This window comes from Pecten maximus, chromosome 19 (genome assembly GCF_902652985.1).
Source record: "Pecten maximus chromosome 19, xPecMax1.1, whole genome shotgun sequence".
Classification (NCBI taxonomy): domain Eukaryota; kingdom Metazoa; phylum Mollusca; class Bivalvia; order Pectinida; family Pectinidae; genus Pecten; species Pecten maximus.
In genome coordinates, this window is record NC_047033.1 from 19,772,947 (window position 1) to 19,787,607 (window position 14,661).

Consider the following 14,661-nt stretch of genomic DNA (forward strand, 5'->3'; position numbering starts at 1 on the left):
AATTTCGAGATATCTTTCGTGATTCTCGAGATAATAATTTCATATCAATACTTTTAATTAGTTCAACTAGAACTACGAATCAAATTCCTTATTTTTCGAGGTAAACTTAAGATCTTAAATAAATCAAATAGAAATCAAGCGAGTAATATCAGGTACACGAATTGTACTGTAGCTATGGGATCTCACATGAGTATTAAATATTGTAATGTGATAACAGCCAAAATTGTTGCACAAGTTTAATCAATGTAAAATGATGAGCGCTTACTGTCCTGTTTACAACATGCACACCGGAAAATAAAATCAAAAGGAGCATAATTAAATATACAGATATAAGTGTAAATGGTTGTCTATATTGAAGTATCCAGCATATTCCGTCCTTTCGTAATGCAGAGTTATCTGCTCTTGTGCAGGTATTGATTGCTACGTCATCAGTTTGCGTGAGAAAATTAAGTCGTTTTTCACAAACTTATGACGTTACACTCACAAACAAATGATGTAACAATTAATATCTGCTCTTCCGCATTACGAAAAGACGGAACAGTATGGCCACCAAAATCGTATCATCAATTGATATAACGAGCCCATGTTATAGATATGAACCAAGTCTAATGATATAATAATGTAAACAAACTTTTTATTGCAAACGTCTTAAAGTGTAACTTTCGATTCCTTTATTTTGAACCAGGACAACAAAAACATTGCATGGGTATCCACTGCATTTAAGAAGTTATAAAAATCATAGCCTGAATGCTATACCTTGAATTTCAAAAGTGGCGAAATGTTTCTTTTTGACCTTTTAAACCGTAGCAAATGACCACCAGCCTTTTCTAGGTGTAGATGGTATGATGCTATGGGATATGAACTATAATTCGGTAAAGGGGTTCATGAGGCATCTCGCACAGAACCAATGTGTCACGGACGGACATACATACGTATACATAAAGCGATTGGCTTATACCTCGTGTGCTTATTCGGGGCATGATAAATTATAACTCTTCAATATAGTCCCGTTTAAATTCAAAGCAGACTGACCTTTTTCACTAACGATACTAACGATATTTATGAGGACATATTAGTGATGATATTAAAATCAAGTCAGGGGACCTCACAAAATATGTATATATATATACCCTAGATACATGTAGTGGTAACGTATATATATATATACCCTAGATACATGTAGTGGTAACGTAAGTCACTAATGATGAGATTCGTAAGGTAAACTATCAATCAACATAAATTCTTCTAACAACATTTGGTACTAGAGTACATACGACAATCTGGTCCTCGGATATCTCGATAAGATGACAAACTCGTCAAATAGTATTCTTAACAGGACGAAAAGACTCGTCCTGGAATACTAAATACCACGACAACTCGTCCGAAAGTTCTAAAAACGACGATAAACTTGACCTAATTTTAATAAAAAAACAAACTGGTTCTAGGATAACCAATAAGACGACAAACTCCCCCTTCAAATGTCTGTAGTGTTAAATAAGATTGCCGTAATGAAAGACAAACTTGTCCTAAGGTAACTAAATATGATGACGATATCGCACTAGAGTATCTAAATACGACGACAAACTCGCCCTAGAATATCTAAATACGACGACAAACTCGCCCTAGAGTATCTAAATACGACGACAAACTCGCCCTAGAGTATCTAAATACGACGACAAACACGCCCTAATGTATCTAAATACAACAAACTCGCCCTAGAGTATCTAAATACGACGACAAACTCGCCCTAGAGTATCTAAATACGACGACAAACTCGCCCTAATGTATCTAAATACGACAACAAACTCGCCCTAGAGTATCTAAATACGACGACAAACACGATGTAGAGTATCTCAATATGAACTCAAACTCGTCACAGAGTGCAAAATACGACGACAAAATCGCCTTAGAATGTCCTAATGCGACAACAAACTCGCCCTAGAGTATCTAAATACAACGACAAACTCGCCCTAGAGTATCTAAGTACAACGACAAACTCGACCTAGAGTATCTAAATACAACGACAAACTCGAACTAGAGTATATGAATACGACGACAAACTTGCCCTAGAATATATAATTACGACGACAAACTCGCCCTATAGTATCTAAATACGATAACAAACTCGCCCTATAATATCTAAATACGATGACAAACTCGCCCTATAGTATCTAAATACGATAACCAACTCGCCCTATAATATCTAAAAACGATAACAAACTCGCCCTATAGTATCTAAATACGATAACAAACTCGCCCTATAATATCTAAATACGATGACAAACTCGCCCTATTGTATCTAAATACGATGACAAACTCGCCATATAGTATCTAAATACGACGACAAACTTGTCTTTGAGTATCTAATGTATAAAAGATACAATGCGCAGTTGACAAGCACCAGATTTCATTGTCTTTCTTTCCATTGTTGCAATGCATTCTGAATGGGAGTACATACGATTTTGGCAAAGACCGGATTTCGTTTTCCTTTTGTTTATCAATGCAGTCATACTTTCCTTGGTTTAACCTTTAGTCGTATTGGAGTTTTTGGTACTGTGAGTCCAATGTCTTTCAACGTTATCGGAATCTGAAGATATAGACATAAGATGAATACAATTATAGTCTTTAAAAAGAAAATATTAATTACAAGTAAATAAATATACAATGTCTTAACATCACTTTACGGGCTTTCCAAAGACATGTCTTGGTTAGATAATTATGTTACTGCCAATATATATACATGTATAACTAAACAAAATCATAAAATTTACCGGCCATGCGCTTGAATTAAATTTCGGATAGATTACTACAGATGGTGTTATGGAGTTGTAGTATTTCGCAACCGATTCACATTTAAAATAACAAACCTCAGTGTCAATAGACTGCACAAACATGACTTTACGAAGGACATGCGTTATGGCTATCTTTGCTTCCATTAAGGCAAGGCGCATCCCAATACACATCCGTGGACCATGGCCGAACGGTAGGAAATTAATGTTGTTCTGGTTCGGTTTGAAGTCGAGAAACCTGACAAAAGATAAAACTTCAAACATATTTAAAACGTTCACCCAAAGAACAATACTGTAAATCACAAAACCACTAAACTTAAAATCTGATTAACACAAACTGCCTCTTGTCAATTGATGTCCAAACAATGAAATTATTATCTGATAGGGAGGCATTGTTATTTTATATTAATTTACCTAGGTTTTCTTGACAGTTGGCGTCGAGGAAACATTTTATTGGTACTGATCTCTTAAAAAGTTAAAATGTACCTGTTTTAAGAAACTATATTGACAGACAATGCAAAAAGATTCATAAGTTGCTTGTAGAAAGTGATGGTCATTGTCAGATGGACAGAATGCACGGCATAGCTGGATAATAGTTGATACATACCTCTCCGGCCTGAACATTGTGGGTTCTGGGTACGTCTCTGGATCTTGATGTAGTGCCCTAATGGGGATCGTTACAGCGGATCCTTTCGGAATTGTCACACCATTTATTTCAATGGTCTTGGCAGCCTCACGATTTATCCTGAATAAGCATACAGACACGATCAAATCATGTCATTAAATAGGCATGTTTGTGTAGGCTTACTATTATCGCGACAATTTAGGATGAATATCAAGAAGACATCAACATCCAGGGTCAATTTTCCAAATAATTATTTAATCAAAAGTTTTTTTTTATAGACATTTATATTCTATAAAAACATAGACATCATATACATAAACATACATCATCTAGCATATACACAGAAAAACACAAACATTACATTATTATCTAGTTTCACTCTTGCTCTACAGACATATCATCCTCCTCCTCATCATCATCCTCATCATCATCATCAAACAGATAACATCAACAATTACATATAGACAACCATACATACTCTTATAGGTGTATATTTCTGATAAAACATGCATATTCAAATACACACAACCCCCGCACGAACACACAACCCCCCTACACACTCCACACACACAACCCCCCAACCACCCACCACCCACCCACAAATTTTCAGTTTCCTGGTAGCCTGTTCAATCGTGTCAAGGGCTCAGTTTCTGTGTTGGTCATAGCATCTCTTGCCACATCAACGGAGTCATTGATTCGATATCCAGGGTCAATTTAGGACGATACGAATATGACACCAACAGCCATGGTCAAATTATGCTTGATACCAAGGAGTAACCAACAGAAACCAAAGAATAGAAAGAATGTGCAAACAGAGGATAAAGGAAAAGAAAAAAAAAATATGATAAGATAAAGATCGTAAGTGTCAGGTCACTTCATACTTCCCTCAGAGAAGACCCCCCACCCCCATTGGATTATATAGAAGGATTGATTTTAGTCGCCTATTACACGATACATCATACTTTCTCGCTCCTGCATGACTAACATCTTAATCTTGAATGAGCAAAATGTTACTAGTAAAGTGGGTTGAAAAATGCTTTGGGATAAGTTTAGCATTACTCAAGTATACTGTATCACTTCATATATGATAGTAGCAGGAATCACGACTAACCGGTTAATTTACGATAATTTGACTGAGCGCAAGAAAAACAACGATTAATAGGAATTAATATAGACATATACATATATATATTTGATTAGAAAATTTAAAACCATCAAGGATGTTTCGTTCATTACCTCGCGAGAGCAGGATACAGTCGCAATGTTTCGTTCAAAACAAGTTCCATGTATTTCAGTTTACCGATATTGTCATATGTTGGTTCTTCCTGTAGAATAACAGAACATTTCAAAAAATATCTTCAATGAAACATGTCGTCTAACAAACAAACAAACATTCACCCAGACACACACTTTTCACTATGATACATATCTGGTAACGTTTCATAAAAATGTATATAAACATACTGAACATTTGACACAAAAAGGCTTGATAATATTTGTGATGTATTCTAATAGAAAATAAATCACATCCAGTATGGAATGTCTTCGTGACGTTTCGGTTACTGCACCCTGTCACTTTCATCAGACAATTAACCAGTAAAGCATATGTACACTGAGGTATGTTATATAGCAATCAAAGTGACATGCCATTCCGGCTACACTATACTAATCGATTCGGCTACACTTTATCTTATTTTTTTTGGAAAACATGAACAGATTATTCTTTATTCATTACTAGAGATAATATTTCAATGAAAATACAGAATTGTATAAAACTTACCTCTCCGAGCTGCTCGACAATTTCTTCATAAATCCTATCCTGTACTTCTGGATTGCACATCATCTCGTAAGCACTGAAACTTAGTAGGCTGGCTGTGGTCTCATACCCAGCGAGAAAAAACAGGAACGATTGTCCAATAATCTCATCAGTCGTAAGCACTGAAAACGTCAAGTCAGCAGCTTTAATTCATTAATACACTCAGGATATCGTCAGGAAAAGACAACACAAAATAGATGACGTCATGAATCACCTTTTCCAAATGAAATATACATATGGGAACTGTCATGACGTCCGCTGTTTCATCCAGGAAAACCAGCATGTACCAATCAAGACTGCGTTACCGGTATGGTGGTCATAACTGTTAAACGTTCATAATTTTCAGCTACTGTAAAATCATCATTTTTCGCGGGGGTGAATTTTCGTTTTTTTCGTGGTTACACTTGATCGAAGAACTCAAATGTCTTCTAATCACCAAAACGTTGACAGATCTTACATGAAAATATTCTTTATCCACGAATTCATGTCCCGAGTTTTTAGTGAAAACCACCAAATTTTAACCCCAAGAAAATATACGATATTACAGTATTGTTCCTTACTGAGTAATACTTCTGTGAGGAATATGTTGTCATATAATATATATTATTTAATGATCTTTAAAAGTAAATTTATAATATTTCTCTACAGAAGCTCTTACTTTTTCTCTCGGCTTTTTCATTCGCGTTCGCATCGGACATCTCGAGGGACGCATTTAGCATCAGTTGTAAAAGGTCTGTTCGATTCTGGAAATACATTGATAAATGATTTAAAACTGACCTATTCTATATTCATAATAATTGATTAATACTGACTTGACAATGATAATAATGAAATAACTAAAGGCTGACGACCTGACCATATCCATGATAAAGGCTGACTTACCTCACATTTATGATAAATGTTTAAAGGCCGATTTTCACGATAATTATAAAATCTGTCTTGTGTTCCTATGTTTTATCTAAGAAACTACATGTAGATATGAATAACATTTATATACGTACTGATGGATTTCTTTTCCGTTCCTCAATCATAACCCGCACTTCTCTGTCAAAGAATTCCATGGAATCACGAGGATAGAAGCATATCTTTAAATATTTCAGGAGTTGTTGCATCCAATCTCCAAATATAGCTATAAAAATAAAATGTTAGAATACTTTTAATTACCTTGTGGCTTGTCTAACTTTTTGAAGTCTAAAATGGAAAAATTAAACATTAATTGTACGCAATACTCACGTTTGTTGCTATGAAGATAAAGAAATAATATTTAAAAATATATTATGATTGAGAAAACATATATATTGCTTATATAATATTATGATGTTTAATTCTTCTTTCTGTCAATTAAGTTCATTTGAGAAGTCTTCGTAATTTTATCACAGTATACACGTGTAAGCTGATTGCACTTGTTTCCAGAGTGATGACACAACCTAAAATAAATGTATGTTTGTACTTTAAAATATATTAGATATCTCACCAGACAGAAAAACAGGAATGGGGACAGAAGCGTTATTGAAGATTTTTTTCATATGGCCAATAAGTTCATTATCAAAGTTTGTCTGAGAATCCACATCTAATCCAAAGGCTGTCATCGAAATCACATCCATTGTAAACGCCCCGTAATAGCTGAAAAAAATAAATCAAATAGACGCTTGTTTTGATGTTCTCAAAAACATTTTTATTACTATCATGAATTATAATTGATCTTTGTAAAGAAAAAGTCAATCCATATGTCTACATTTATTCGGCAATATGGTGGCAAATTGTACCTATAATTGAAGTATGTGGCGTTTACAGAAATGCAATTGCCCAGAAATAATATGCGAGTCATAGACATATTGTTACATGTACATAACCACTCTAAACCTAAAGTCGCTATGGAAGTCGCGCTTTCAGCAATTTTAGTTTCATCCTAAATCACATTTTATAAGCTTAATATAGCAAATCGTTCCGGGTACACAGTATTGTATTAACTGTATGTGAATGTGCACGAACTTTTTTTTTTTTTTTACATGTGTTTATATATCTATATCATAACGTCTGCAAGGTAAATACCCTAACACGTTGTCTGGTAAATATCACAGTGCCACCCAGGAAAGCAATGCTAGCAGATAAATGGTCATTATCAGAAGTTTAGAAAATATTAATTACACTCTCGTGCAAATATACCAGGATGCTCATCCCATATTTCAATACGACCCTTCATACATACCTAATGTCTGTGATCGTGACATGGGCACAAATAGAAAAGACGCGAAACTCTAAAATTGAAGACATGTGACGAGTAGTACGTATTTATTGATTGCTATTAATGACGTCACTACTTACTCCTTGATTGCTATGCTTTCGTCGCGCTCTGTACATTTCAATAAATTATCTGCCAGGTTCCTTGCACACTTGTTGATATCGTCAGTCATCTAAACAAAGAATGATAACTCTTGTTGATATCGTCAGTCATCTAAACAACGAATGATAACTCTTGTTGATATTGTCTGTCATCTAAACAAAGAATGATAACGCTTGTTGATATCGTCAGTCATCTAAACAAAGAAAGATAACTCTTGTTGATATCGTCAGTCATCTAAACAAAGAATGATAACTCTTGTTGATATCGATAGTCATCTAAACAAAGAAGGATAACTCTTGTTGATATCGTCAGTCATCTAAACAAAGAATGATAACTCTTGTTGATATCGATAGTCATCTAAACAAAGAAGGATAACTCTTGTTGATATCGTCAGTCATCTAAACAAAGAATGATAACTCTTGTTGATATCGTCAGTCATCTAAACAAAGAATGATAACTCTTGTTGATATCGTCAGTCATCTAAACAAATAAAAGATAACTCTTGTTGATATCGTCAGTCATCTAAACAAATAAAAGATAACTCTTGTTGATATCGTCAGTCATCTAAACAAATAAAAGATAACTCTTGTTGATATCGTCAGTCATCTAAACAAGAATGATAACTCTTGTTGATATCGTCAGTCATCTAAACAAAGAATGATAACTCTTGTTGATATCGTCAGTCATCTAAACAAAGAAGGATAACTCTTGTTGATATCGTCAATCATCTTAACAAAGAATGATAACTCTTGTTGATATCGTCAGTCATCTAAACAAAGAAGGATAACTCTTGTTGATATCGTCAATCATCTTAACAAAGAATGATAACTCTTGTTGATAATGTCTGTCATCTAACCAAAAAATGATAACGCTTGTTGATATCGATAGTCATCTAAACAAAGAAAGATAACTCTTGTTGATATCGTCAGTCATCTAAACAAAGAAAGATAACTCTTGTTGATATCGATAGTCATCTTAACAAAGAAAGATAACTCTTGTTGATATCGATAGTCATCTAAACAAAGAATGATAACTCTTGTTGATATCGTCTGTCATCTAAACAACGAAGGATAACTCTTGTTGATATCGTCTGTCATCTAAACAACGAAGGATAACTCTTGTTGATATCGTCTGTCATCTAAACAAAGAAAGATAACTCTTGTTGATAGCGTCTGTCATCTAAACAAAGAAAGATAACCCTTGTTGATATCGATAGTCATCTAAACAAAGAAAGATAACTCTTGTTGATATCGTCAGTCATCTAAACAAAGAATGATAACTCTTGTTGATATCGTCAGTCATCTAAACAAAGAATGGTAACTCTTGTTGATATCGTCAATCATCTTAACAAAGAAGGATAACTCTTGTTGATATCGTCAATCATCTTAACAAAGAAGGATAACTCTTGTTGATATCGTCAATCATCTTAACAAAGAAGGATAACTCTTGTTGATATCGTCAGTCATCTTAACAAAGAAGGATAACTCTTGTTGATATCGTCAGTCATCTAAACAAAGAATGGTAACTCTTGTTGATATCGATAGTCATCTAAACAACGAATGATAACTCTTGTTGATATCGTCAGTCATCTTAACAAAGAAGGATAACTCTTGTTGATATCGTCAGTCATCTAAACAAAGAATGATAACTCTTGTTGATATCGATAGTCATCTAAACAACGAATCATAACCCTTGTTGATATCGATAGTCATCTAAACAAAGAAAGATAACTCTTGTTGATATCGATAGTCATCTAAACAAAGAATGATAACTCTTGTTGATATCGTCAGTCATCTAAACAAAGAATGATAACTCTTGTTGATATCGATAGTCATCTAAACAAAGAATCATAACCCTTGTTGATATCGTCAGTCATCTAAACAAAGAATGATAACTCTTGTTGATATCGATAGTCATCTAAACAAAGAATGATAACTCTTACTTACCGTTTTTTCAGGTTCAACCAATACACTAAGACAATGCATATTGGTATAATTTTTTTGGTCCAAATTCGCCATATTTCGATTTGGCATGTCAGATAAATAAAACCATCATATAAGCAAATCTATAAGAATATTTTAAAATCGTGGACAAAATATGAAGACAACTTAAGTGGTCTTGAACAATAAAAATATTTTCTGTTTTATTGACGTCGGCCGCCATGTTGAAATCAAATCTAGGAATTGTCGGATTCTCATTACGAGAACCGGAGATAACGTCTTAGTTTAGCCAACAACCACGTTATTGTATTTCGTATTTCCGTAAAAAAAAAACTCCCATAAGGAAAGAATGGACACTTTCTTGTTATTCTTGTATGGAGCTGTACAAGTAAAATTGCAAGATTTCATTACTTACCATTCGCAGCTTTACAGAACTAAATGTTGGATTCATTATTGATCGAACCCGTTTCCAGTCTGTGTCCTTTAGGAAGAAAATGCCTTTATCCAGTGGAGATGGCGATGTATCTAGCAACTGGAGAAATCATATAAATATATAATTAGCATTTATCATTAAAAAAACCCCCCCCCCCCCCCCAAAAAAAACACAAAAAACACAATATTTTTTTAACAAACTGCACGGCTTCTCAGTCTGACGAAAACTCCTAATTTCAAATCGATTATTGTTTTGTTTTTCAAAGTCATTTTTGACCAGAACGCAACGCCTTAAGAGATCATTCAAATTGTATAATAAGATGTAAACTAGAGGTGTATCTTAAGATGTAAACTAGAGCTTACTCATTCATAGTTGCTCCGTTTCCATTTACCAGATTTATGTTCGATAGCTCATTGCATTTTTATACACAGTGTTTTATTTCCTAATAAATAACATTACAAGGGTTGGCTACCTCGATTCAAGCCTTGTGAAGCTTGTTTCCTTTGTTGTTCATGTTTACAACTCTTACATACGGACACACCCAAGCACGTTCAGTGCAAATTCAAAAACGTTGTTTCTTTATTTCAGAGCAAAACCAAGTCATCAGGAATCGTCAGCTTAATGACCTATCATACTACATGATATATAGACCAAAGATATTTAAGGGTTAACTGTAATATTTTTTTACGTTATTGACCAATAACACAAAAAACTGGGGTGTACTCTGAATAAACCGCGAAGCGGTTTATGAAAAGAGTACACCCCAGTTTTTTGTGTTATTGCTCAATAACGTAAAAAAAATATTACAGTTAACCCTTATAATTTAATCAACAACGATAAGAAACATTTTCATTAAGTTTAACATGTTTATTTTGCTCCAGATATTTAAAAACACATCGATAAATACAAAATCCCGTGAACAACGATTACTCCGCTGACGTCACAGTCATTATTTATGTTATGAGATGATAACATAATTTTTTGAGCCAATGAAAATGCTTGTTACAAGCAAAATTAAATTATATGCTGATAATCACAAATATATTGGTGAATAATACTTAATGTATGGGAATAGTCTACAATATACTCAAAAACATCCAACAGTAATGAGTATAAACGAAGCTGGAGTTTTAACTTTGATAAAACAAGGGAAGAAAGGTATACCACAATGCTTTGTTATTAATACCTTGGCTTGTATTAATGATACCCTACTCATGCTCTAATAAGCATTTTGGGCTAAAACTCAAGTACTATTTCTGGTCTAGGAATTAACATTATTTCATTGATTTGAATGAATTTCGGAAATAATTCAAATGTGATATTATTTTCAATATTAAGGGTTTTTTTTAACGGCTATTTCATGATTTCATCGAGTTAAAAGGGACTTATTGAGTACAGAATTCACGTTTGAGCATAATACTTCTTTCATAAATACTGTTTATGTGTTTCTGAAGGGCGAGCGTGCTCTACGTTATAGACAAGGTCACGCAAAGGCAAATAGCATTCATTGCGAGAAGGAATAAAACAAGTATAGGTGTGATTTGAACATTATTGCTTTGTTTTGTTTTTATGAGTTTTAAGTCATCCGAACAGCTAGGGTCAAAATAATTAAACTGCATTTTGCAGTTGTTTCCTCATTCAGGTCTCATCAGAGATGCTAAGAACCGTAACATGTTGTTACTTAGAAAGCGACTGTAAAATACTCAACATTGTCCAAAGGAAATGTCAAAATATGGATAGGGAGGTGCAAAAGCCCCGTAATTAAAATCATTTCTTTATATTTGGATTTCAAAAGAGCTTCAAGTACGTCTTTATATTCTCAAACATGTCAGTATGAATCAACACGTAACATGCAGACTACAGTAAACCTGTACAGGTCGACACAGAATAACCACTTACTTTCCTGCTACTGAAATGGGAGAAATCTTTGATGAGAACTGCCTTCAATATCTCTGGATCTTTCACCGTTATACTCTGCATGCAGCCAAAAGACCACCTGTTTATAATGTACGGAGGTACACATTTATTACAACATAAACATAAAACAACAAAAAACAAAACAAAAAAACATACGATCAGCTATATAAGTTAGAACGAATTTTAAATGAGTTTTCATTTCATATGAAATTTCATGGAACCATTTTTTTCATTTTTGCAAGCCTTGACAGATTAATAATCTGTAATAACTTCCTATATCCGTAATAATGTTGTTTACATACGTCTTATCAACATATAAGTTCCAGATCCTGTTCTAATTGGCATACCCAGTAAAATTAATGATATTAAAGTGTTCAACATTCATTAATCAATTAGCAATTTCAACATGTGTATATAAAATACTTATTCAACTAACACGAATACATTTCCGTATTCTTTTAGCCATTTCTCCTCCATTACAGCGGTACCCTGAAAAGAAAAACAGTATATATAATCAACAGTATTTGTCCATAGGCCATTCGGCCCATTGGTGAAAATACCAGCATGTGATTATGTTTCAATAATCATACAAATACATGTAAAAAAGAGATTGATCAATATAATATTTTAATATAAAATATAATAATAATATTATATTATAAATTCAATTAAATGTAGTGGTAATTTGATAAATTTCAAATTCTAAATTACTGTGACTCTCGATTGCCATATCATAGATATATGTAATTGATATAAACATGTAGACCAGTGTAAAACATATTTCTTTGATTCATTTTAGTATTAAATCCCGAATAGTAAATAGTAAATTTAAATAAGTGAAAGGCAAGACGTATTATTGTCTACCATAGTGTATCACGTACTTCCGGTTCATCTCAATAATAGTCTACCATATTGTATCACGTACTTCCGGTTCATCTCAAAAATAGTCTACCATAGTGTATCACATACTTCCGGTTCATCTCAAAAATAGTCTACCATAGTGTATCACGCACTTCCGGTTCATCTCAATAAAATCCCAAATCAACACATTAACCTCACAAAAAATATCTTATCACCGAACTGTTTGGACATGATATTTATACTCGTTATAAATGACACGACGTACGTACTACACAGTAGTATGTTTGTATGTCTGCAAAACTAGGTTAGTCCTAGTCCATAAATAGCTATTAAGAGTCCCAAGGATATATTAACGTGAAGCAATTGTGGACATATTTTACTCGATTTCAATTAGAAATAGCATTTATTAGCGACTGCATGATCCTTAGTATCGACAAAATATAAATACAATGTATGATATCATATTAGTCATGCACGATATCTTAAAATCCAACTTCAATTAAAAAGGATTATAATCCTTTTTAACTGAATTGGATCAAATCGAGGATTTCCTTTTACTCAATAAACACCCATTTTTCCTTCATAGCTTTGGTCTAAAACAAGGATAATAAATTGATGATTGATTAAATATATATTAACATTCATTTTAAATTGATGTTAAAACAAACAAACTAATACTTAACAACACATCTTCACTTTCCTGTGATATCAACAATGTTTACTGTAAAACAGATAGAATAAGCTATAAGAAGAGTTCCATTGTGTACAGGCCAGCATAGTAATTAGCAGGGATCACCATTCATTAGCTGATATCACTAATGAGTTATTTTTTTACTTTTGAATATTAGATTATGTATGATCTTACTTTGAAATAAATCTAGATGTGAATGCATTTTTCTCGTATGCACGAACATAAATTTAAATACGAGTAATTAATTTAAAGTTTCAGAATATACGAATTATATATAAATCAAAACGCCTTATATATTTAGACACTTGTCTGATTTAATACTGAAAGATGTCAGGAAAATCAGGTCAAACATTCAAAACTATTAACGCCTATGTTATATAGGAAACAGGTTACTTAATCATCAAGTCTCGACTACTAATTCCTGATAAATTAACTGTTTTGATGTAAACAATTGTTTTATATGCAAAACAAACCAACTTATCTCGGAGGCATCAACATATTTTTTGGGCCAACGCAGCTTTAATATTAGGAGAAACGCTTACAACTCTCAACTATGACTTGGTCCATGTCAGACCGTCGACAGCTGCCTGCTACCTATACATTATGCAGACAATTTAGGAACGTTTCCTTGTGAGTAAGTTATGCCCATTAATTTAATGAATAATAAACCTTTGTTTATATAATAACTCAAGTGTGTGACAATACAATGCTTATATAGGATTGTGACTTATACATAGCAATTTCACAAACAGTGTAGTAGGATTCATTATAAAATGCAATTGTAGGATGTAGTCAAATATTTCTTTTTTCTAAAACATCGCCGCAATATGACCACAGATTCGACAAGTGTTAATATTATTTTCAGAGCCTTTTAACCAGCATGCAGCATTTTATAAGTGGACCAGTTTTCAAAGAAAAACTCATTAAATACAGCCCTTTTACATCCTAGAATGTCTGTTTATGAAAAGACAGTCCCTTTTAAACCAAGGAATATGTGATGCTCAGTGACTTAAAGATCCGAATACGTTTATCCGAGCAGACAGAATGAGAAATATTAAAAAGAAACCTCCATTTCTATTAATAGTGTTACGATCCCCTACGTAAAGGGAAGGTCAAGGATGTGGTCAGTACCATTAATATGTTCCAGGACGGACCGATGGGCGGACGACAAAGGACATAAAGTACGGTACTTTAGGAACAGGCGAGGGAAAATTAATAATCTATCGATGATATCGTGGATTTACT

The 14,661-nt window shown here is 33.4% G+C and overlaps 1 protein-coding gene across 1 annotated transcript in view; it reads right to left on the reverse strand.

The window, feature by feature from the left end:
* Window positions 1–1,501: 1,501 nt before the first annotated feature.
* LOC117318186 (cytochrome P450 3A29-like) overlaps window positions 1,502–14,661 on the reverse strand; it is a 29,942-nt gene continuing 16,782 nt past the window's right edge. Inside the window, exons 3-14 of the mRNA XM_033873215.1 lie at window positions 12,301–12,353; window positions 11,847–11,943; window positions 9,930–10,046; window positions 7,556–7,644; window positions 6,705–6,853; window positions 6,232–6,359; window positions 5,889–5,973; window positions 5,195–5,352; window positions 4,651–4,739; window positions 3,397–3,534; window positions 2,868–3,027; window positions 1,502–2,587 (exon numbers count right to left, since the gene is read on the reverse strand). Of these exons, the coding sequence (XP_033729106.1) occupies window positions 2,507–2,587; window positions 2,868–3,027; window positions 3,397–3,534; window positions 4,651–4,739; window positions 5,195–5,352; window positions 5,889–5,973; window positions 6,232–6,359; window positions 6,705–6,853; window positions 7,556–7,644; window positions 9,930–10,046; window positions 11,847–11,943; window positions 12,301–12,353 (1,344 nt within the window). The 3' untranslated portion in view covers window positions 1,502–2,506. The remainder of the gene's footprint in view (window positions 2,588–2,867; window positions 3,028–3,396; window positions 3,535–4,650; window positions 4,740–5,194; window positions 5,353–5,888; window positions 5,974–6,231; window positions 6,360–6,704; window positions 6,854–7,555; window positions 7,645–9,929; window positions 10,047–11,846; window positions 11,944–12,300; window positions 12,354–14,661) is intronic.